Source organism: Lissotriton helveticus, chromosome 5_1, assembly GCF_964261635.1.
Source record: "Lissotriton helveticus chromosome 5_1, aLisHel1.1, whole genome shotgun sequence".
In the NCBI taxonomy this organism is placed as follows: domain Eukaryota; kingdom Metazoa; phylum Chordata; class Amphibia; order Caudata; family Salamandridae; genus Lissotriton; species Lissotriton helveticus.
This window is the reverse complement of record NC_136065.1, coordinates 394909219-394932927: the sequence shown is the minus strand read 5'-3', so window position 1 is coordinate 394932927 and position 23709 is coordinate 394909219. Positions and strand designations below refer to the sequence as shown.

The following is a 23709-nucleotide window of genomic DNA, read 5'->3' as shown; positions in this document are numbered from 1 at the left end:
TCCTGCACCAGAAGTCGGACATGGTTGTTACTCCCACTACTTTCTGGTGCCCAAGAAGGACCAGGGCCTGCGTCTTATCTTGGACCTCAGGGACCTCAATCGCTTTCTCCAGAAGGAGTAGTTTAAGATGTTAATTCTGGCTCTGGTCTTGTCTGCCCTCGACCCTGGAGCCTCGATGGTAGCGTTGGACCTACAGTACACATATTTCCACATTCCCGGTCTACCAGCCGTTTACGGTAGGCCACAAGCACTTTCAGTTTACTGTGCTCCCCTTTGGCCTTACCAGCGTCCCTCGGGGGTTCAAAAAAATGATAGCGGTGGTTGCAGCTCATCTGCGCAGATCAGGGGTTCCAGTCTTCCCCTATCTCGACGACTGGCTGTTGAAGGTGGGCTCGCCCCGAACAGTCGTCTTCCACCTCCAGACTACGGCCGACCTCCTGCATTTGCTGCGGTTCTCCATCAATGTGCCGAAGTTGCACCTGTTTCCCTCTCAGAAGCTCCTCTTCATTGGAGCAGTTCTGGACACAGCGCAGTTTCGGGTTTATCCTCCCGAACAGCGAGTCCAGGACGTTCGGGCTATGATTCCGATCTTTCAGCCCTTGTCCTGGGTTTCGGTCAGAATGACTCTGAGGCTGCTGGGCCTCATGGCCTCCTGCATCTTGCTGATCAATATGCCAGGTGGCATATGCGGGCTCTGCAGTGGGACCTGAAGTTCCAGTGGGCGCAGCATCAGGGGAACCTGTCAGACTATGTCCAGATCTCGCAGTTTCGGGTCTATCCTCCCGAACAGCGAGTCCAGGACGTTCGGGCTATGATTCCGATCTTTCAGCCCTTGTCCTGGGTTTCGGTCAGAATGACTCTGAAGCTGCTGGGCCTCATGGCCTCCTGCATCTTGCTGATCAATATGCCAGGTGGCATATGCGGGCTCTGCAGTGGGACCTGAAGTTCCAGTGGGCGCAGCATCAGGGGAACCTGTCTGACTACGTCCAGATCTCGGAGGGCACTACACAACAATTGCAGTGGTGGCTCACGAACCAGCATTGGGTCAATGGCAGATCCTTTTCCCTTCCCCAACCGGAGCATACAGTGGTGACGGATGCGTCCCTCCTGGGATGGGGCGGCCACATGGGAGAGGCAGAGATCAGAGGCCTCTGGTCTCCAGTGGATTCCAGGCTCCATATCAACCTTCTGGAGCTCCAGGCAACCCGACTTGCACAGAAGGCATTCCTTCCCTCTGTCGAGGGAAGAGTAGTGCAGGTCTTCACAGACAACACCACCGCTATGTGGTATTGCAACAAACAGGGTGGGGTGGGGTCGTGGACCCTATGTCAGGAGGCTCTGCGCCTCTGAACATGGCTGGAACATCAGGGCATTTTCCTGGTGGTTCAACACCTGGCAGGTTCACTGAACGCCAGGGAGGACGAACTCAGCCGCAGGTGCATAATGGATCACAAATGACGTCTTCACTCGGAGGTGGCGCAAAGTGTCTTTCAACAGTGGGGACAGCCTTGGTTAGATCTATTCACTACCAAAGAGAACAGCAGTTCTGCGCGTTGGAATTTCCAAGGCGGCACTCGCTAGGCACCGCTTTTCGTCGCGAGTGGAGATGCGGTCTGTTGTACGCCTTTCCACCTATACCACTTCAGCCCAGAGGGCTGAAGAAGAGCAAGTGCGACCGGGCCCAAGTTATTCATGTGGAGATTGAGCGGCAGCAGCTGATTCCTTTCGACATGGCCTCCTGAAGTCTGTGATGTCATTCTGGCAGCCATGCGTCCCTCCACTAAGTTGGTATATGCCTGCGTTTGTGGCATTGTGCACAGCAAAGCCTGTGGATCCCTTTTCTTAAGTCCTACTGTTCCTTTTTTCTTTGGCCCAGCAGGGCTCTGCTCTGGGCACTATCAAGGGCTACCTTTCTGCTATTTCTTACTTTCTTAGGCTTCCTGATCAGCTCTCTCTTTTCAAGTCCCCTGTTGTAAATAGATTCCTCAAAGGCATTACTCATTTTACCCTCCTATTCCCTTCGTAATGCCACAGTGGGATTTGAACCTGGTTCTCACGTATTTAGTTTGCGCTCCCTTTGAGCCTCTTCACAACTGTCCTCTTCATTTGTTAACTCTGAATACTGCTTTCCTGGTTGCCATCACCTCTGCCAGGAGAGTGAGTGAGCTCCAGGCTCTTCCTTGCAAACCTCCTTTTCTGTCTGTCCATCTGGACAAGGTTGTGCTCAGAACACATCCATCCTTTCTGCCAAAGGTTGTCACTGCTTTTCACTTTGGGCAGACCATCACTTTGCCCACCTTTTTTCTGCCTCCGCATCCTTCCAGAGAGGAAGAGAGGCTCCACCATCTGGACCCAAAACGTGCACTCTCATTTTACCTGAATCGCACACAACAGTTCCGGGTGGATGACCAGGCTACGTAGGCACCAAGAAAGGTCGGGCCGTACACAAGCGGACTATCTCCCGTTGGGTCATCTTGTGTATTAAAGCCTGTTATTCTCTGGCGAAAAAGGAGCCTCCGGTGGGGCTGTGCGCCCATTCCACCAGGGTGATGGCAGCCACTACGGCTCTGGGACGTGGTGTCCCAAGACATCTGTCAAGCAGCTATGTGGGCCTCGATGCACACTTTTACTATGCACTATTGCCTGGACAGCCAAGTCCGGAGAGACGGCTTCTTTGGCTGTTCTGTTCTCCGGAACTTCCTGGTGTGATCTTGGTTTGCAAACCCACCACCAGGATTGGTATTCCTGGGGTATCTATTCTAAGGTAAGGAATCTATCACTACATGTTTCTTTCAGATGAACAAGGTACTTACTTACCTTTGGTAATGATATATCTGTAAGAAACATTAGTTAGTGATAGATTCCTTACCACTCCACCCATCCTCCCCGTTCTGCGAACTGATTTCTAGGGTTAAGGTCATCCCTTTCAGGGCCCTAGTTTCAATGCACCAGTGGTCAGTATCTTGCATGGCACTGCGTTCCTGACGCGGAAAGTCGTGTACAGAACTGACGTCAGCGCGTGAGGGAGGCATCTAAGTAGCTGCTGTGATGTCATCTCGGCGACCACGACGCCAACAACGGACGCGGAGCCGCACAACGCCACCTTCCAACACGCAGGTGTACTGCTGACGAAAACTTTCCGGATCCAGTCTGACGCCTGGGGGTAATTCTAAGGTAAGGAATCTATCACTAACTAATGTTTCTTTCAGATATATAGTTACAGAAAGTAAGTAACTTGTTCATTAGGTATATGCACTCACCAAGGAACTTTGTCTTGTTGTGCAGGCTTATCCAATTTACATTTTTGTCAGTAGGGAGAAGCCAAGTGGGATGGATGAAAAGACTGCATTTTCTTTCTTTTTGCAGTTTTTATCTAGCGCTACCTTGGCCCAAGGGCAATCTGCTTTGCAACCTGACAGCTCTATTATATAGTTAATGTTTCTAATAGATACTTATAAATGCAGATTCCTTACCTTGTGAATTTTCCACAGGAGTCAGACTGGATCCAGAAAACTCAAAAGAAGTACTTCTGTGTGCCAGTACCTGGCGTCGTTTGGCTCAATGTCGACGTATGTCTGCTCCAGAATTGAATAGAGCTGACTATAAGCGCCACCTGTGCGCACGGACATCAGTTCCTCTTTTCCTGCGCCTTTAGGAGGAGGTCTGATCCCTTTGTCTATGATGAGATTTATATCCTTTTTTTCGACTACATTTTTAGCAGTGTACCCGGGAAATGTCTCCTCCTAAAACAAGAGGTTTTAAACTTTGCAGGGATCGTCGCACACAGATTTCTGTCTCAGATCCCCACCAGACCGTGCGCTTGAGATCAGGAGGCATATTTGGTCCACTGCATCACTGCACCAAATGCAGTGCTCGTTGTGGGACTAACAAGTCTTTTGTGTAATGCACATTTGGAATACGGGATCCACATACATACCATTGCTGCTGTGTCGGGATGGCATCTAACTCATGACTAATGGTTCTTTTATCATTGGATTCTCTACCATGGGTACTTTTCCATTTATAATATCGGGCGCACTCACCTACATTGTATGGAATTTGATTACATAACATGCATCCCTTTTACCATATTAATTCCCTGAAAAAGTCCACTGTTGGACAAAATGCATTTGCTGGCTTTTTGAAGTGTATTTAAGATGAATCAATAAATGAAGAGCACTTATTGATTTATGATAGCTTGTTTGGATAATGTTTTTAGAGATAGAATTCTCTTACAATCATTGAATACATTTTGAATGTGGTGCACCTCTGGCTGTATTGTTGGAAAGAATTGCCACCCTGTGGCAGGGTAGCACACTTTGGGCAGAGGATGCCTACAGATGCAGATGCTACGACGCATATCTCCTGAGATAAGATCTGGGGATATAGCGGTGAGGGTGTGGCGTTTTGTTAAGGTCCACTCCCCCCTCTCTTTTGTATTTCATAGATCCCCAACAGGTATGCCTCTGGTACTTGGGATCAGAACACTCTCAAGGGTATGTGATGTTTGAATGCAGGTGAAACTGAAAGCCATATGGGATCATGAAGTGAAGTTCTACATCGCAAAAGACTGCAAGACTCCACACCATGACAAGTCGAAGGGAAGGTCCTATTCCCACTCCCAAATTTGTTCCCTCGACAGATCTTCATCAAAGTCAAGAAAGCGACACAAGAAATTCCAAGCTGTAATTGGCTTCGAAGTCAAGGAAGAAACACAAGAAATCCAAACAAAAATTGTTCCCTTCCCGCTGCTCTCGACCTCTACAGAAGGTGCAAGAGTGGCAGCATGCCATCCTGTCTCGTTTCCCAAACTCCTGAAGGGGTCAATTCCGAGTCCGATCCTGATACACTCTTGACTGCGAAGTTGCATCAAGTTGATGCCTTTAGGGAGCCCATGCTGCCCATTTTAATTATTCTTCCAGCGCCCTCTAGTGCAGATTTGGATCTCAAAGATCCGCAAAGGCCTCCAGTCAGAATTCCGCTGACTGGTTCACCCTCTGTGCCACATGACTCCTTTGCACATGCTCCAGTCCATCGGAGCCATCCTGGATATGGTGCAATTTCACACCTTTCTGCCAGAGTGGAAAGTCCAGGACATTCAGGCTATTATCCCAATGTTTCATCTTCTGCCCTGGATTTCATTGAGCGTGACACTAATGCTCCTGTGAATATTGGCCTCCTGTAATCTGCTAGTCGAGAATGCTAGATTTGACATGCAGGCTTTGCTGCCGGACCTGAAATTCCACTGGGCACCATGACAGGGGCTTGGATCCCATCCAGGTTTGTGAAGGAGTGGTAGCTGCTTAACAATGATCGCATCAGCGACAGACTCCTCTTTACCCTACCCAAAGCTGATGCTGAGGAGACATCTGGGAAGGGTGATGATAATAAGATCCCGTTCTTCATCAGAAAACCGACTCCAAATCAGTCTGTTGGAGTCACAAACAACCGGACTGCCATGTGGTACTGTACCAAGCTGGGTGGAGTGGGGTCTTTGGTCCTATGCCAAGAATCTCTGTGCCGTTGGAAGTGGCTGAATCACCAGGGCATTTTTAATGTTGCGTGATCTCTAAATACCAGGACAGACAAACTCAGCCGCCAACACTTATTGGATCATGACTGCCTGTTACATTTGGAGATGGTGAAGGGCATTTTCCAGCAATAGGGAGAACCCTGGTTCGGTCTTTTCACCAACTCCAAAAACATGCAATGTTAACACTTTTGTGCACTAGAGTTCCCACGAAGGCTGCCTCTCAAGTAGTAATCTGCTTAGAGTGGAGCTCCACGCATGCTGTGTAAAAAATCAGGAATAACTTGGTCCAAGTCATCTTTGTGGCTCTGAATTGGGCAAGGAGAATGTGGTATGTCATTCTCCTGAGCATGAACATCTCTTCTCCGCTGCGGCTTCAGGAGGTTCTTCGGTCTCAAAAGCAGGGCGGGGTCTAGCACCTGGGACTGCGCAACCGGTACCTCCATTCATGGAGATTGAGTGATGGCAGTTGATTTCAACTGATCTCCCTCCCAAGGATGTTGATATTATCTTGGCAGCAAGGCAGTCTTCCGCAAAGACAGTGTACACTGTGCACTTGCACAAGTTTGTGTCTTGTACCTCATGGACCCATCACAGGCCAAACTGCTGGCTATTATGCTGTTTATTTTATCTTTAGCCTAGCAAAAATGTGCACTAGGCACCGTTAAAGGGTATTTGTTAGCCCTTTCGGCATTTTAAAAATATTTTTTACAGTTGCCAGATCATCCTTCTTTGTTCAAAAACACCTGTTATTATGATGAGATTTCTTGAAGGTTTGCAGCATATGTTCTTGACGACGCCCCTTGTGATATCACAGTGGGACTTTAATTTGGTTCTCATTTTTTAGAGGTGCACGTGCACCCCATTTGATCCAGTGCACAGTTGCCCACTGTGCTGTTTGACATTGAAAGCAATATTTTTTATGGATGCTAGCTTGTCACATAAGTGAGCTGAAGGCACTTTCCTTCCAGCTTCCTTAAACAGCAATTTTGCCAGTCAAACTGGTGCTGCATTCCTGATGAAAATAGTTACACCTTTTCATGTTGAACAGTTTATCACATCACCCCTCGAAAGAGGGGAGACTCCATTTTTTTGATCCATAGAGAGATCACAGTTTCTACATCAATCGCACCAGAGACTATTGGGTGTATTAACCGCTCTTAGTGGGCTTATCTGGAGCAAAGTAAGGCAAGGACGTTCAGAAAATAACTATCTCTAGGTGGGTAGTTCTCAGCATAAAATATGCTACAAATTAGGTAAAAAGTTGCTACCTGAAGGATTAAGGGCCTAGTCCGCTCAGGCCAAGGCTGCTGCTTCTGTGATGGCTTGCGTAGTGCCTCTCAGGGATTCTGTCAGGCTGCTACATGTGCATCAGTGCACATGTTGAAGAAGCACTATTGTCTTACAGTCAGGTACGTTGTAGTGGGTGTAAGAAAGTGGCTCTATATATACTGGACCAAAGTAAGGTACAGTGTGTATAAAGTCCCCAATCTCCAGAGGTATAACAGAGGCTAAAGTCAGATATTACCTTACTCTCTAAAATGTTAGCTTGGTCGAGCAGTAAGGCAGTATCAGAGGACAGTGTAAAGCATTTGTTGTGCACACTCAGTCAGCAAAAGGTTTCACACACTCAAGAACTGAACTCTAGGCCAATTGTTTTTATATCAAAAGATATAGTTGTTATATTTTTAGAACCAACAGGTATCAAAATATACTTTTCTCAGTATGAGTGACGTTGGTAATTACTTTGCAGAGAGGCAATAGACTTGGTTAAGTACTGGGGTTGCAATAGGCAACACAATTCTAAACACAGTTTAACATTGAGCTCAATTGGTGTTTCTATAAAAAATGCAATTGATTACTTTCAGGATTACTTTGCTAATCACAGGACTGGATTCAGTCCCGGGACCTAAGCTGTAAAGAGTTAAGTAAAAGCGTTTGGGTTACAGTTGTAATTTTTAAAGGATATAAATAATTTTCAAAGTTGACACTTAGAAACTTTTCAGAGAAAAACTAGCAATGTTATCCTATGGACGGAAATTCAAGTCACAGGTAAAGTAGGTTCTCGTTACTTTTGCAATCCAGTACTGGGCTCCTAGGTCCTGCACTGTGACTCTACCTAAGACAGGTAAGTATTTACGTTTCAGTAGTTGGTACGATTTTTAAGGAATATTTGTAATTCACAAAAATCGACACTTAGAAGAAATTTCAGAGAAAATTAGTCAATGGTTTCCTATGGGAGAAAATGCAGGTAATTGGTAAGTACAGTTAAGATTACTTTTGCGATTCAATACTGCACTAGAAGGCACAGCACTGGCTTCTCTCCTGATCCTAGGTGAGTGTTTCGGAAATCAGTAAATTTAGCTGATTTTAGAAGAATATTTTAAAGTTTCAAAAATCAACACTTGGAAGAAATTTCAGTGAAAACCAGTCAATGTTAGCCTATGGAAGGAAAGTGAGTTAACTGCTTTCAGGTGAGTACTCGACTGGTGAGGTTAAAGTTCTGGGCATAGACTCAGGGGTCTCCCAGGGTCGGAAAGGTACAGTTGTGACACCCTCAGCGGCACAGGGGCAGCCGGGTGCAGAGAGAGAAGACCCAATGCAATCCAATGGAGTGTAGGGGGCCCTTGGTCGGTGACTGCAAGCAGGCAGGCCAAGTGGGGAAGTAGAGTAGGGTAGCGGTTGCACTTCCAGCGCCACTTGGATGGCTGGGAGCAGGGTGCTTTTGAGCCGCCGGGCGCACAATGTTATCCAATGGAAAAGATACAAAGTGAACAAAGGCTGCAGGCTCGGGGACGGAGATTCTTCAGATGCGACCACCACTTCGAGCGGTAAGTTGGGATCTTGGAGACGAGGTAGGTACCCCAAAGGAAGGCACAGGGGACCGTGGGACGCCCGGGTGCAGGGGTGTCTTTTGGCGTCAGGCAATCTTACCCTTAGCTGGTCGCGGTTGGAGGGGTCTCTGGTTCTGAGGCTGCAGGCGTCTTCTGGGTCGTCGAGGAGGGTCTTTGGGCACTGGACTTCGGGTCCCAGTCGCCGGGGAGACGTCCTCGTGGTCTTGGATCACTCGGGCACGGGCCGGGCTTGGCGGATGCAGAGGTGGCTGGATTTGCGGGTTCCTGTCTGGCACCAGGGGTACTGCTGTTGGAGCAGAGCCTCTGCTAATGGGAGTCCCAGTCTGTTAGAGGGTCAAGGCAGGCAGGTACTCCGGGTTGTCCAAGGTTGCTGTCCGCAGGAGTCGCCGGGATTTAGCAGGAGCAGGTTCCAGGATCGACAGGCCGGTAGGGCTTGGGCCAAGTCAGTTGGTGTCGTCCTGTTGTTAGCAGCTACACGGCGTGTCTTCTTCTTCTTGATCTTCTCTCTTGTTTTCTTACTGGGGACTGAATTTAGGGGCGTTAAAGATAAGGCAAGGGCAGGGACCAATAGGTCCCTGTCCTGGGGTGGGTACACCCCCTAGTCTGCTCCTCTCCTGTGGGAGGGGGGCAGGAACCTAGCTGTGATTGGGCAGGGCCCCCCATCTTCAAGATGGCCGGAGCCCGGGGTTGTGCTTCACCTCGCCTCTCCCACCTGAGGCGTGGGGCTGGCACAGGCTGGCACACCCCCCTTCCTGACGTAGGTTTTCCCGCCAGTCTTCCCGCCATAGTGGGAGCCAGTTGCTGAGTACAGCAAGTAGTCTGGAGAATCTCACAAAGGCGGCAGGCCTTTGAAGCTTTCCCCGGCCCATCCTGGGGGAGGAGACCTAGAACCTTGCCCAGGATGTGCATTGTTGGTGGCCCAGGAGAGCGGGGGGCTCTCCACCCAGGGGTCCAGCAACATGTCTGCTGTGTGGCAGCCTAGGCCGTAGATTTTCAGGGGGCATCTCTAAGATGCCCTCTGGTGCATTTTACATTAAATCCCACACTGGCATCAGTGCGGGTTTAATGTGCTGAGAATTTGATATCAAACTTGTCAGTCTTCAGTGTAGCCATTGTGGTGCTGTGGAGTTCATAATGAAAAACTCCCAGCACCATATACTCTTAATGGCATTACTGCACTTATGGTACCCAGGAATGGCCATGGCTACTGTAGGGGCACAGGGCTCATGCACCTGTGCCCACACCGCTGGCATAGGGCACCCAGCTAGAAGGGTGACTGAGGTATGCCAGGGCAGTGGTTTTTGTGGGCATGGCACACAGGGATGTGCTCCATGTCGACTCTCTGTTTAGTTCTGCACTGAGACACTCAGCCTGCAAAGGCAGTGTGTGAGTGTCAGGGTACAGGGCCCCTAAGGGTGGCACAATAAGTGCTGCAGCCCTTATGGGTCTTCTCTGGTCACAATGCCCTGGGTACCTAGGTACCATTTACTAGGGGCTGACAGGTGGCCAGAGATGCCAATTGGGTTTTGGTTTCAACTCCGTTTCAGGGAAGGAACACAGGCCCTGGGCACCTGGTTGGCAGGAGCCCAGGGCACACTCAGTCAAAGCACATCAGCAGTTCAGAAAAAAGTGGGGGCATATCAATGCAAGAAAGATGGCGCTTTCTCACAGTGGGCATTTTGCCATATCAGTCCAACATGATTATTTGGTCTGAGTCATTCCACAGAGCCGCTACCTGGGGCTGTACTGCTTTGATGTCAATTCACAAGGTGAGGAATCTGCGGTTAGAAATTTCCAACAGAACAAGTTACTTTCCTTCAGTAGCGCTCTTTCCGGTGGGTACTCTAAGTGAAGATTCGTCAACCCCGATCCTCCCCCTGCCATCTCCCCTTTCTTACCTCCCCGTTCTGTGGAACGGACTATTTACTATTTAAAAAGGTCCCACTTTAGAGATCTGCGCACTGTTCTAACCAATTTGTTGTTGGGCTCTTTGTCTGAGGGTGCGGACAAGCATGACAAAGAAACTGGTGTAAATGTGCATGAGTGGTGCTACATGCGGCTCACTTCGTCACTTCCGGAGCAGAACAGCGTAGACCTGGAACTGCACAACACCACCTACAGGTGCCCACGAGTTCTGCTTTTTGAGTTCTCTGCATCCAGGCTGACACCTGGGGAATATTCACATGGTGAGGAATGTACGGTAGATAGAATTTCAAACCAGAACGAGGGTTATCGAAGGTAAGTAACTTGCTTTTGGGCTAAGTAAAGAGGCATATAAAAGGAATAAATATTTCCATTTGTACTAGGAAATAAAGAGTAAGTGTGACTTTTAGTCCTGTTCCACTATTATATATCTTTTACTGTTTTTGTTTATGCGTTTCTGGCCTTTGACATATGGTTTTTAATTAGTCAAGTACAGCTTCAGTTCAAGTACCTCGTCCTCATCAATGAAAGTATATGTTAACGTCATTCTGCATTACAGTTCGGTCACTATGTACTCCGTCTGCTTTCAGTTATCAAGCCTACTTTAATCTGCTCCTGTGCATAAATAATTCACAGCTCTACCTGAATGTCCATATAGTAACATATATTGATAATATGTTGCTCAGCTTGTGGTACTAATGCTTTCATTTTTGTTTTGCTCTTCAGTTTGTATGCCAGAAGAAGGATTTAAAGGTTTGTCTTTTTCCTTTGTCTTGCTTGGTTTGAGGACTGGCTGTACTACATTCTGTTATCCTTTCTCTTCTCTCGGTTGGGTGCATGGATGCCTACAAATGTAACTAATGTGGATACCACAATTAACTTCCTTTGGTTTTTTTTGTGATATCAGTGAAGATGCAACTGATTAATTGTGAAGTAAATGTGGTAGAATGTGTGCTTTCATTTATTCCAGAATTCTCTTTTATATTATGTCACCCTTGGAAATGCAAAATATTGTTTCCCTACTAGTATTGAAACCTGTATCACTCTAGTTGCTCTCACATTACTGTGCAGTCATTACGGAAATGGCCTCCTCCAAATTCATCCATATGATCCCCTATGTTCTGAATTGTGTTATCAGTAATGATGTCCTTAAAATGCAGTCAGACCAGGAAATGGTGGAGCATAGCACACATTCTACAGATGTTTTCTGACTGTTGGGGTGCTTTTCATTGCCATTATTGACTCATCCCATTTCTTGTCCTATTACTTCATGGGAAAGATCTACCTCCTCAATAAAGCCTTCCTCTTCAAAAGCAATTTGCAATCCGAAAACCTCTGACATTTTACCTGTACCTCTTGCAAAGAGTGCACTCTCTGTGTGGGCTGTACAAGGCTGAGTAACCCACAAATCCCCATCCATAGGACAAGCACCCTTGACGTCCAGCATATTTGATACTCCACTGTATGGTAGGAATCTGGGTCTGTCTTCCAGTGATGCTCAAGCCTCCACTTTTCCTTCACTTGGAATAGAACTAGGAACTTTGGTGAATGTGTCACAACCCATTGCTACAGATGTTAAATGCATTTGTCATTGATTCTCTGGAATAGATGATTTAAGGCTGGAGCATTGTTAATGATGGTACCGTATTTTTGGCCCGAATGCCCACATTTCTTTCTACTTATGACGTTGTTGCAACTAGAGTTTGAGCTTGATGGTGAAAACTTTCATGGACAAAGAGAGGGAATGTTGTAAAGAGGGAAGTACTTCACAAGACGAGAAATTTGCTACTCCTACTCCACAAATTACGTCCAAACTATTTATTGTATTCAGGAAAATGATTCTCAAGGAACATGTGGGAAAAATACAAGGGCCGGCACATAATCCATATCTGGAACAATCAGCTGTTGACTACTCAGGGGAGTACCTTGGTAACTCCTTCCAGGAAGGCTACAGCTATCTGTAATTAAAAAAAACACACACACACACACACCTTGTCTTTTTATTATTTTGTTTCATATGATATTTTGTCAGGGATATAGATAATCCATAGATTACATGAATTTAACATACATAAATAATTATCAAAGTGACATGTGCATTCAATGAGACAAAAATTCATAAATACATAAGGATCTTAAGACACATATTTCATAACCCCCAGAAAAAAATCCATGAGTATACCTAAATTACGATGCACATTTTTAAGCAAACTAATAATGTATTTTGCATTCTCACCCTACATAAATAAAGAAGAAAGTGTGAAAAGACAAAGATGAAACAAAGTATCCCTAAAGAGTTAAGATGACCCGTCACAGATGTCAGTAGACATCTGTGTAAACTTGAAAGCACTGGTTGCAGTTGTAAAAGGACCAACGCGTTTCGGCAAAAGCCTTCCTCAGGGCATACACTTCATACCAGTGGTTTAGCCAATAGACCTATTCTTGATTATGTCAAAAATACATTCAGATTCCAACAGGGAAACGGAAACTTTAAGGTGAGTCGTCAAAATACGATTGTTACCTTCTTCCCATGTACTCAGTATTTGCGATTGCGATAGCATCTGAGTTTCGCATAATAGTCCAAATGGGAGGCAGATAAGCGCTATATAGTCTATCTCAATTCAATGTGGTGGCCCACAAAAAGTTTAAACGGGGATACCTTCCAACCGTAATAGAATTCGACATATCAGGTCCACAGAGCGAAAGATGATCTCTCTTCAATTTAATGTCTTGCTAAAAGCTCTCAATAAGTATGGGCGCTAGCCGGGATATGGCACGACTTTGTTAGGGCCACAAACCGATAACGATCTCACTTCAATTTTATATCTTTATAGAGGCTCTCAATAGGTATGGGCTCTAGCCGAGATATAGCACAACTTGTTAAGACCGCAAAACGATAACGAACTCAATGTTTTTTAAGTGATTGTCTATACGGTTGAACCCTCCGGTAAAAATTACTCCTGCCTGAGGATGACCGTATCTTATGTGAAGAGTATGTGCCTCGTCCCTCCTCTTCCCCCAGGACATCCCAATTGATTCAGTAGGGGTTTCCTCAACATAATGAGCAGTGTATGTTCTGAATTTAGACCGCATACAATCGGGTACAGGGGATTATCTTTGCCTTTGAGTGTGAACCTGAAAAGTTGTTCCTGGTTCTGCCCCTTCACAAACATGTTTGAAACAGTCAAAGTCCTCTTCAGAACTGTGCAGTCCATTCAGGCTATTCCTTTTTCTGAAGATAAGTGTTGAGTGCTGGATTCTACTCTCACTTGCCTGTGCTCAATTAATAATTGTGTGGTGGTGATGGTTCTTTATGTATCTATCAAATGTAATTTTTGAATACTGATACAATAACTCAGACGGTTTACGTGTGTGCTGTAGAACTATGTTTACAATCAGCAGGTCACTGGTTTAATTCTCAGAGGACTGATCATTGGGCTCACTCATTAGCAACAGACATCTATGTACCTTGTGGGTTAGGCACTCTGTATTAAGACCTGAATGTGATGATGATGTACAGGGTTTAAAATAGAATTCTTTCAAGACCAACTTAAGCTGTTCTACTTCTGAGGCTGGTAAAATAAGCATACATTAGTCGAGTAATTATTGACATGCATTTTTAAGCACCAATAAACCACTTTTGTTGCGTGCTTCATGCATGGCTTTTCAGCATTATTGATCACTTATAAATACAGTTTTTTTGTAGCATTCTGTCACCAAAATGTGTCTGGCTCTGGATATTAAATACATTGTCAAAGCGAAATCCACCATTAACTTTCTTGAAGGTAAGGCGGTGAAAGCAGAAGGGGGGTGTTGTTTGGGATCTTGTTCAAAAGAAGAGGGTCAAATACGGTAAAAAAGTGGCCTTCAAAGGGGTCTTTTCAGTATCTAGGTACCTGAAGAAGTATGAAGAGTTCTGTATGGTATCTCTGTAGACAGTTGGAGATTAAAACTGGAGTCTTACTAGTGAGAGATAGGGCTGAACTATACAGAGATGTTTAAAGAGAATTTGTCGTTGAATTGGGACCAATGTAGAGATTCCCTAATTGAGGTTGAGCGACTTAAACTAGGTGATCCTTCAACAAGTCTGGCCCCTTGATTTGGAAAATCTTGAAGATCGTGAAGAAGGCATGATTTTATGTTCATATACGGTCGGTTAGAATAATCTGAGTCTGCACAACCTACATCTCCATACTTGGAGAGTGAGCGGCCACAGTTGATAACTTCGATCTTCCTACCACAGTGGTTAGTGTTATCCTAGCAGCCATGCGTCCTTCCACCAAAACTGTATATACAGAACTCTGGGAGACGTTTGTTGTTACTCCAATGGTAACCAAGCCTTTAAAGAAAAGTGTATCTGACATTTTAAGGTTTTGCTCTCTGTCTCTATTTTCCAGCAAGGCCTTGCTGTGGCGACAGTTAAGGATTGTCTTGATCCTATAATAGAGGATATTGCCTTGTGTCTGCTCTCCAGTGTTTTAAAAAAAAAATCTTTTTATTAAGATAACAGGCTCTGTTGACAATGGCATAGCACATAGCAATTGATGGTAGTTGAACACACAGGTGACAGATAAATACACAAAAGTCAATGCGAACATCATGATTTGTACAATCGATCTTAAATCCTTACACACCATCAATTTAGCGTGGAAATAGTTTGAGTATCCATCACCTCCCCTCTGTATCTTGTCAACGCCCCCCCATATCTTTTCCCACTTCCTGGGGCACCCCCTGCTTTTGTATATTACTCTTTCAGCCTTTTGGCACAATTCTAAGTCATGACCCCACTCTTCCACGGTCGGCAGTATATCACTACCCCATAACCTGGCTATATTGCGCTTGGCAACCATGCTTGCTAATGCCAACCAAATCTTATCCCATTTAGGCCATGTGGTATCACTTGTCAATCCCAGGATGTGCCATCGGGCCTCCATCGGGACCTCTGCTCCAATCACCTCGGACATAATGTCTGTCAAGCTGGACCAATACGCTCGGATCCTGGCACAGTCCCACAAAATGTGGAAGAAGGTACCCTCTTCACCACAGCCTCGCAGACAGAACTGTGAATCAGCATCCCCAATACGATATTGTGTTGTACGGGGAGTGTAGGAGCGGTGCAGGATGCACAACTGAACCAACCTAAACCTTGCACGAATGGCCACTTCCCGGGGGCTCTGTAGGGCCTCTCTCCAAATCATCTTCCTCCAGTAACCCAATATCAGATTCCCATTTTTCTCGGGTAGTCTCCAGGGGATCGGACAAGTTATTGATATGTTTTTTGTACGTGAGGGAAATGGCCTTGTCTATCATCTGGTCTAACAATAGCCTGTCTTCTAACGGTGCATAGTCCGGTAGCTGATCTACCTGCTGGATATGTCGAAGGACGGCATGCCGGAGTTGCTGATAGTGTAGAAATCGCCCCCCCCCCCCAATCTGGAATTCCCTCTGCAAAGTAGAGAACTCTAACATTGCCCCTCTTTTCCAGAAGTCCCCCAATACGTCAATGCCAATCAGGGACCACTTGCTAGGGCCCTTCAGTTTCGCAACTTCGGGAAGGTAGTCCCCCGCCCACAGTGGGTTTTGAGCCATGAGTTTCGCCTCCCATCCTAACAATCTTGTCGCTTTCGTCCAGACCTCCACCACCGCAGTCATCAGAGGCAGCAGACGTGGCCTCCGTCTGCCCCTACGATATGGCGCATCCAGGTAAGTGCCATCCCCTAAGACCATACGTCTACTCTATATGCAGGTTCATCCATCGGAACGAACACCCACCCGTTAACGTTCACCAACTGCGCCGCCCAGTAGTAGAGCCTGATATCCGGGACAGCCAGCCCTCCCTCGTATACCCCCCGTTGAAGCTTTTTCAGGGCAATTCTCGAACTTCCGCCTCCCCAAAGCAATGTGCGGAGCGCCGAATCTATAATCCAGAAGATCCTCTCAGGGACCAGGAAGGATGTGCTTTGCAGAACATAGAGCAGGCGGGGCAGGGCTCTCCAATGCGCCACATCTCCACGTAATCGCTCCAGCTGGGCCTGTATATTCAAACATATCTTCCTCTGTCTGCTCTCCAGTGTTAAGTAGGAAGATGATGGCAATGACAGGTGCAGGACGATGCAATAGCTGATACCTGGCAGTCTAATTGCTACACAAAGTTAAGTTTTACCCCTGCTTTTGAGTTGGGAGGGGGTGGAATGGGCCCAATGTAGTAGGCCAAAAGGAAGGTTGTCACATTTGGCGATCAGAGCCAGAGATAAGATGCCAGTTTCGCCCAAATTAAGGTTGAACCAATGCTGCTTGTAGTGATAAATAGCAGAGAGGCAGTCATGAAGGGAGGAGGCATCCTTGGGGATGGAGCTCAGTTTGAATCATAATTGTGTATTAACCACCTGGGTGTAAAGATTTAGACAATAAAATTGAACCATGACTACAAGATGTCTTTGGTATGGTGAGAGAAGAGCTCTCAGGAACACAACATGAAAAAAGGCTTAGTGTGGTAAGATAGAAATCCTAACTTCTGATAGAGACATTTAAGCGCAGATTCCTCACCTTCTTATTTTCCCCAGGCACCAGACTCCATCCAGAAGATTTTTACAGCAACTCTTGTGTGTACCAGTAGATGGTGCTTTGAGGCTCTACATTGGTTCAGTCCCACCTCAGATTTGACAACGGGGCTGCTATATCGGCGCCACCTCCATGCACTGACATCAGTTCCTTTATTTCTGTGCCTTCCAATGCAGAGCTCGCTCACTCAAGCCTGTCAGACTTGACAATTTTACTTCAAAGAATTTTCCAGTGTACAAGGTATATCTACCCTCTGAGAGGCAGGGGATCAGGCCACCAACGTCCAGGCCCCCAGGGGTAATTATCTTCCCAAACCCCGTCCCCTTGTCCTGCAGCTGCCCATAACCACTTTAGGTTACCCTCAGCGGCAGTTTCCTTGTGGGGGGTCACATCACCTTTCACCTGTATGGGGTGGCGAAACACCACATCCAGCAAATCCGCAAATGGGTGCTCCAGATTGTAGAACATGGTTACACCCTACCCTTCTTATCACATCCCTTGGATATGCCACCTACACCACAGCACCTCCCAGAGGACCTCTTGGCCATAGTCTGAAGGGAGGTCAGGCTCTCTTGGTCAAGTGAGCCATAAAGAGGGTGCCAGCATCAGAGATCAGAACGTGTTATTCCTGTTATTTCCTGGTGCTGAAAAAAGATGGAGGCCTTCGACCCATCCTAGATCTTTGCCCTCTGAACCTTTTCCTTCTGAAGGACCACTTCTGAATGCTCACCCTTGCCCAAGTACTGTGTACCCTCAAACCAGGAGACTGAATGATGGCATTGGATTTGCAGGATCTCCATTTCCTCATCCCTGCCCTGCATTCCCACAAGCGTTATCTGCACTTTCAGGTAGACCAAGGGAATTTTCAGTTTTCAGTGCTCCCCTTTGACTTTACCAGTACACCTTATGTATTTGCAAACATGAGGGTGGTGGTTTCAGCCTATCTGCGGAGGTTGGGCGTACCAGTCTTTCCATACCTCGATGACTGGGTTGCTGAGGGTGGGCTTACCTCAGATAGTTATAATCCACCTCCAGGTGATGGCCGACTTGTTGACAGTGTTGGGGTTTTCCATCAATGTGCCAAAGTCACACCGGACTCCTTTGGAACAGTCCCCTTCATCAGAGCCATCCTGGATACACTGCTCTTCCAAGCCTTCCCTCAGCCTCAACAAGGGCAGGACATTTCGTCTATGATCCAAATGCTTCAACCTTATACCTGGGCCTCAGTGAGAGCAGTTTTGAGGCTTTTTTGGTCTCCTGTGTCCCGCTTGTGGACCACACCAGTTGGCATATGCAAGCCCTGCAGTAGAATCTGAATTCTTAGTGAGCTCAGGACCAAGAGAAACTTTCAAAATCCATCCAGATGTCAGTGGCGGTTTCTTGACGGCAATTGGACCAGCATGACGCCCCTCTTGCTAACCCTCCCAGAATTAACAGTTGTGATGGATGCTTCATTGCTGGGCTGAGTAGGTCATCTGGGAGAGATGGAGATCAGAGGGATGTGGGCTCCAGCAGAGACCCGTCTCCATATCAACTCTTTGGAGTTGCGGGTGATTTGCTTGTCATTGAAAGCGTTCCTTTAAACCATCGGGTACAGCTTCTCACAGACAACATAACTGCTATGTGGTACTGCAGGAACCAGAGCAGTTTGGGGTTGTAGGTCTTCTCTCAGAAGGCTCTACAAATATGGAAGTGACGGAATGGTCAGAGCATCTCCCTGAGTACCCAGCATTTGGTAGAATCTTTAAACGCCTGGGCGGACAAACTCAAGTCAACGTTACCTAGTGAATCAGGAGTGACGGTTCCATCTAGAGGTGGCATAGGGTGTCTTCTAACAGTGGAGAGAACCCTGGCTCGATCTATTTGGTACTTCAGAATAGGTGCAGTGTCCAAGCTTTCTAGCCTGGGTCGTGGGACTACTGTTTGCCTTTCTGCCACTACCTCTCCTGCCCAGAGTTTTGAAAAAGATCAAGCTGGTCCCAAGTCATCCTAGTGGCTCTGTACTAGGTGAGGATACTGTGGTTCCCAGAACCTCTGGCTATGAGCATATGTCCTCCGATACGGCTGCCCCTCTGGGAGGGCCTCATGTCGCAGATCAGGTCCAGTTTTTGTACTCTAGTCTGCACAACCTACACCTCCATGCTTGGATATTGAGCGGCGACAGTTGATGACTTTCGATCTTCCTCCCAAAGTGGTTAGTATCATCCTAGCAACTAAGCGCCCTTCCACCAAAACTGTATATGCAGGACTCTGGGAGAAGTTTGTTGTTACTCCAATGACAACCAAGCCTTAAAAGACAAGGCTGTCTGACATTTTAAGGATTTGATCTCTGTCTCTGTTTTCCAGCAAGGCCTTGCTGTGGCGACAGTTAAGGGTTGTCTTTTGGCCTTCCTGCAATTGCCCAATCAGCCATCCCTCTTCAGATCACTGGATGTGGTGCACTTCTTGAAGGGGCAAATGCACATGTTCCCACCAACACCTTTTGTGATGCCCCAGTAGGACCTCAGTTTGGTTTTGCAGCGTGAAACTTTTCTGCATTCACATGCTGTGGATTATTCAGCCATCTAGTGCTTGGGACTGGAGTTCCCCCTAATTTTGTAGTCCTCCTTCTCTCTTTGGTTTTTGTTGTTGGTGTGCGTAGACGGACCTACATTTGGTGTCTCCTGTGACGTCTTCCTGCTTCCTCCGGGAGCTCCCACCTTTGGTAGCCATCTTCAGATTCTTTTTTTATATTAATATTTTATTTTTTTGTGAATCCAGAAAAATCTTCAAGCTGCAAAAATACACAGGTAAGAAACTATACTTTTTGCAGCGTGAATCTTTTCTGGAATCACATGCTGTACATGGATGTAGTAGCAGTTTGTTATCTTTGTGGTGTTTGTGAACATGTGTAGTGATGATCACATTTCTGCCATGCAAATGTCTTGCAAAGGTGTATTTACTAGAAAAGCAATAGTTGCTTCCTTCTTCCTTATAGAGTATTTAAACAGTCTTTCACCTGCACAGCTGAACAGTTTGAGATATCTATCTTGCAATTGTATTCTTGGTTACTGGTCTTCCCAGAAAACTTTGCAAATGAAACAAATAGATGTTTTCTCTTTCTTTTTGGTTTGGTCTTTTTAATGTAATACATTACGGTACTTCTTGCGTCTAATGTCCTTAGCGTTAGCGTTCTTTTTGTGTGTGTCTTTGGCTTTTGGAAAAAAACTAGGTATTTGTATACTTTGATTCATGTGGAATTGCAAGATTACTTTTGGCATGAACCGTGGGTTTGTTCTCATGACCATCCTGTCTTTGTGCACTTGAAAAAATGGTTCTTGGTGCGTTAGGGCCTGCAATTCACTCACCCTGTTCAGAGAAGTTATGGCATCTAGAACGGTTGTTTTTAATGTGAGCATTAGTAATGACACCCTATTTGTAATAGACGCTGTAGGAAAGTGCCCTTTTTTTACATGGTCACCCCCACTTTTTGCCTGGTATTTGACGTTATTTCGACTGGAAGTGCACTGGGTTCCTGTTAACCAGGTCCCCAGTCCCAGATCTCTTTCCCAAAACTGTACAATAGTTTCCCCCAATTGGCAGTACCTTTAGCACTCTCTGTGAGTCCCTAGTAAATGGTACCCCAGGTACCTAGGGCATGAGGTACTAAAAAAGTGTCTCTCTGGGCTGTAGCACGAATTGTGCCACCCTAACACACCCCTTACCAAACGCATGGAAGACTGCCATTGCAGGCTACGTGTTATGGTGCAGACCAAAGTGAAAATATGACATGACCCAAATCCCTGTGTGTCATTTCCCCTAACACTGCATGTAGCATTCCTAAGTCACCCCTACAGCAGGCCTTACCGCTGTAAGGGAGGGTGCTTTATATGTACATATGAGGGCATACCTGCATGAGCAGATATGCTCTTGCGCTGGTCAGTGTAAGTGAACAGGGAAGCCATTTTAAAGCATGTGCTTGAACACTGGTGAAAACGGGTTCCCCAGCTACATGATGGCTTCACTAAAAATAGGGAGGTTTGGTAACTTTTCTCTCGTATTTATAAACCCACACTGATTTCAGTGGTGGATTTATATTAATGCATGCACCCAGAGGGCACCTTAGAGGTGCCCCCTGAAAACCTACCAGCCCCTGGTGTGTTGGCCGACTGAATTCTACCAGCCTGCCACCAGAGCCAAGTGTCTAACCCCCAAGGGTGAGAGCATTTGCTCTCAGGAGGTCAGAAGCCTGTTTGGCAAGAGGGTAATAAGACCCCCTCCCACAGGATGACTAACTGATTAGCATTCCAAGGCAGGGGAGCTTCAAAGAAGCTACTAACTTTGAAATGCGAGTCTGGCTTCCCTCACAGGAGGGGAAACCAACCCCCTTTGTCCAGACAACAAATTTGCACCTCTACAGGCGGGAAAATTAGCTATCCAGGTAGGCGTGTCCAGGCTTGTACTATCCCTTAGGTGGCCTAATCTGAGGTGGACATGACTTTTCAGTGTTAGCCATCTTTGTGTTGGCAAACTAGGGAATTCTGAAACAGGGTTATACCTACGTCCCACGTCCCACAGGAATGGTTATATAGAGAGCATAGTGACCCCAAGGGTCAGTAGCCCATTCGCTACTAACCTACACTCACCTAACACCCTTAAATTCAGCTTTTAGGAGAGCGCCTGGCACCAGTAAATCAGATCCTGCTGACCTTAACGAAGACGACGGATGTGAAAAGTCGCAAATAGGAAGAACTGAAGACTTGGCGCCAACCCTGCTGGCCTGCCTGCTCACCTGTGCCAAAAGACGACATGTCCTGCAGCTGCTGTGTCTCCAAAGCCTGGGAGACCCTCTAGTACTTCACCCAAGAACTCCTGTGAAGCAGCAGACCTGCTTCCCTGTTCTCTACAGAAAACATGGGAGGACTTCAAGACCACCAAAACCCGACACCAGAAAACACCACTGCACCCGTCGCTCAAAGCCTGAGCCAACAGTCTTAGCGTGGTCCCCTAGAACTCCGGGACAGAGTGCACTGTGGAAACCACAGTGGACTTGGTCTTTGGAGGACCACGCTGAGACTGTTGGCTCTCTTCAACTCGGACTCCTGTGGACCCCCGACGTTGCCTGCAGCCTCTGCACGCAGTCCCCCTCTTCCACGACTGCTTCCGGTAAGGGAAACACGACATCAGACACCTCTTCACCCGCTGCCCCTGGGCCATTGATAAGAAGACCAAAAGTGTCCCTAAGTGCCGAGCATCGTAAGGCCTAAGGCCCCTTGTTGGCTCAGCCCTACTGCCCCCAAACCTGCAGCTTCTTTATGCAAAGGTTGAGCTAGTGCTGCTGGGGGTGGTCTTCGGGTGCTTCCTTGGACCTTGCCCACCACTCACCTTAACTCCTGGAGATTAGTCCCATAATTCGCTGTACTTTACCTGAAAGCCGTACTTGTTCTTCCTCCCATAGGATAGCATTACAGATTCTAAAATTTGCACTTAGTGTCGACTTTTTTGAATACAAAAGAATATCTATTTCAAAACGTACTTACCTGTTTTTTTTTAATTGTTGTCGCTCTCCTTCTTATGTCATGTGCAACATTTATTGACTATTGTGTATGTGCAGATGTCTAACACTGCTCTGATAAGCCTAAGGCTGCTTAACCACACTACCCCCTAGAAGAGCAAGCCCTTGTCCACTCATAAAGAAATCCGTGGACTCTTTGCACTCTATAACTCATGTTGATATATCTTATAAAGAGCCAGCTTCCTACAGACGCCAGCCAGCATCAACAAAAAACAAAGATAGAAGAAGGGCCTCATAATTAGGGAGAATTCTAGACCTAACTACTGGATGGCGAAATAATGCACAGCATCTGAATCCAGAAAATGTTTCAAGCTGCAAAACTATACCCACAAGTAAGAAACAATACGGTCTCACCTACCTAAGGTGCACTCCCTTTTGAATCGATGCACAGTTTTCCTAAACAACTTTTGACCAATAACACTCTTTCTCATCACCATCATCGCTGCTTGACAAGTGAGTGAACTCCAGCAAACTTACACATTTTTCTTTTCAGTTAAATGGTTCCTCTTAACAAAAACATTTTTTTTGCAAAAAGTAGTCCCGCTCTTCCACATAGGGCAATCCTTTACTTTTCCCTCTGTCTACGGACTACCTCAACCATTCAAGGAAAAGGAGTGGCTCCAATGTCTTGATCTTAAGAAGTCCCTCAGTTTTTACATCAGTCGGACCAGAGACTCTTCATTGGATAATCTAATGTTTGTGGACTTCTCTGGAGCCAAAATGGGGAAAACAGTACAAAAGATAACCATCTCCGGATGGATTGTATTATGCATAAAGATCTTGTAAGGGATAGCCAAGAATCAGCCCCCAGAAGGTTTATGCTCCCATTCCACCAGAACTAAGGTTGCTACCACCGCAGTGGCATGCAGTATTTCCAGACTGTAACATGGGCATCCCTCCACAGGTCTCAATGCACTATACCCTAGACTGCCATGTCCAACAGGATAGGCACTTAGACCAAGAAATCCTGCAGGACATTTCGGGCAGTCATTCCACAGACCCTCCACCTGTGGAGTTTCCGCTTTCGTATCTATTCATCATTAGGCACTTACAACCTGGGCAGCATCCCGCAAATTTCTTCTACCCCTGCGAAAAGCCCCCCCTCGCTTCACCCTCAGATCTGGATGCCCCTATCACGTCTGTCATTCCAAATGGGCCCAGTATAGGAAAAACGGACAGGGCGTCCAAGGCCCATAATGATGATTTTATGAACGAACCACCAGTAAAGCGTAGCAAGGGCGCAGAGTCACAAAAACTTAAAACCACGAAAGGGTCTCGATCTGCTA

General features: G+C 46.5%; 1 protein-coding gene across 2 annotated transcripts in view; it reads left to right on the top strand.

Annotated features, from left to right (window-relative positions):
- Window positions 1-23709, top strand: part of USP48 (ubiquitin specific peptidase 48) — a 725601-nt gene that overhangs the window by 680806 nt on the left and 21086 nt on the right. For both annotated transcript variants that reach the window (XM_078642611.1, XM_078642612.1), the window contains exon 26: window positions 11035-11061. In XM_078642611.1, coding sequence (XP_078498737.1) covers window positions 11035-11061 — 27 coding nt within the window. The remainder of the gene's footprint in view (window positions 1-11034; window positions 11062-23709) is intronic.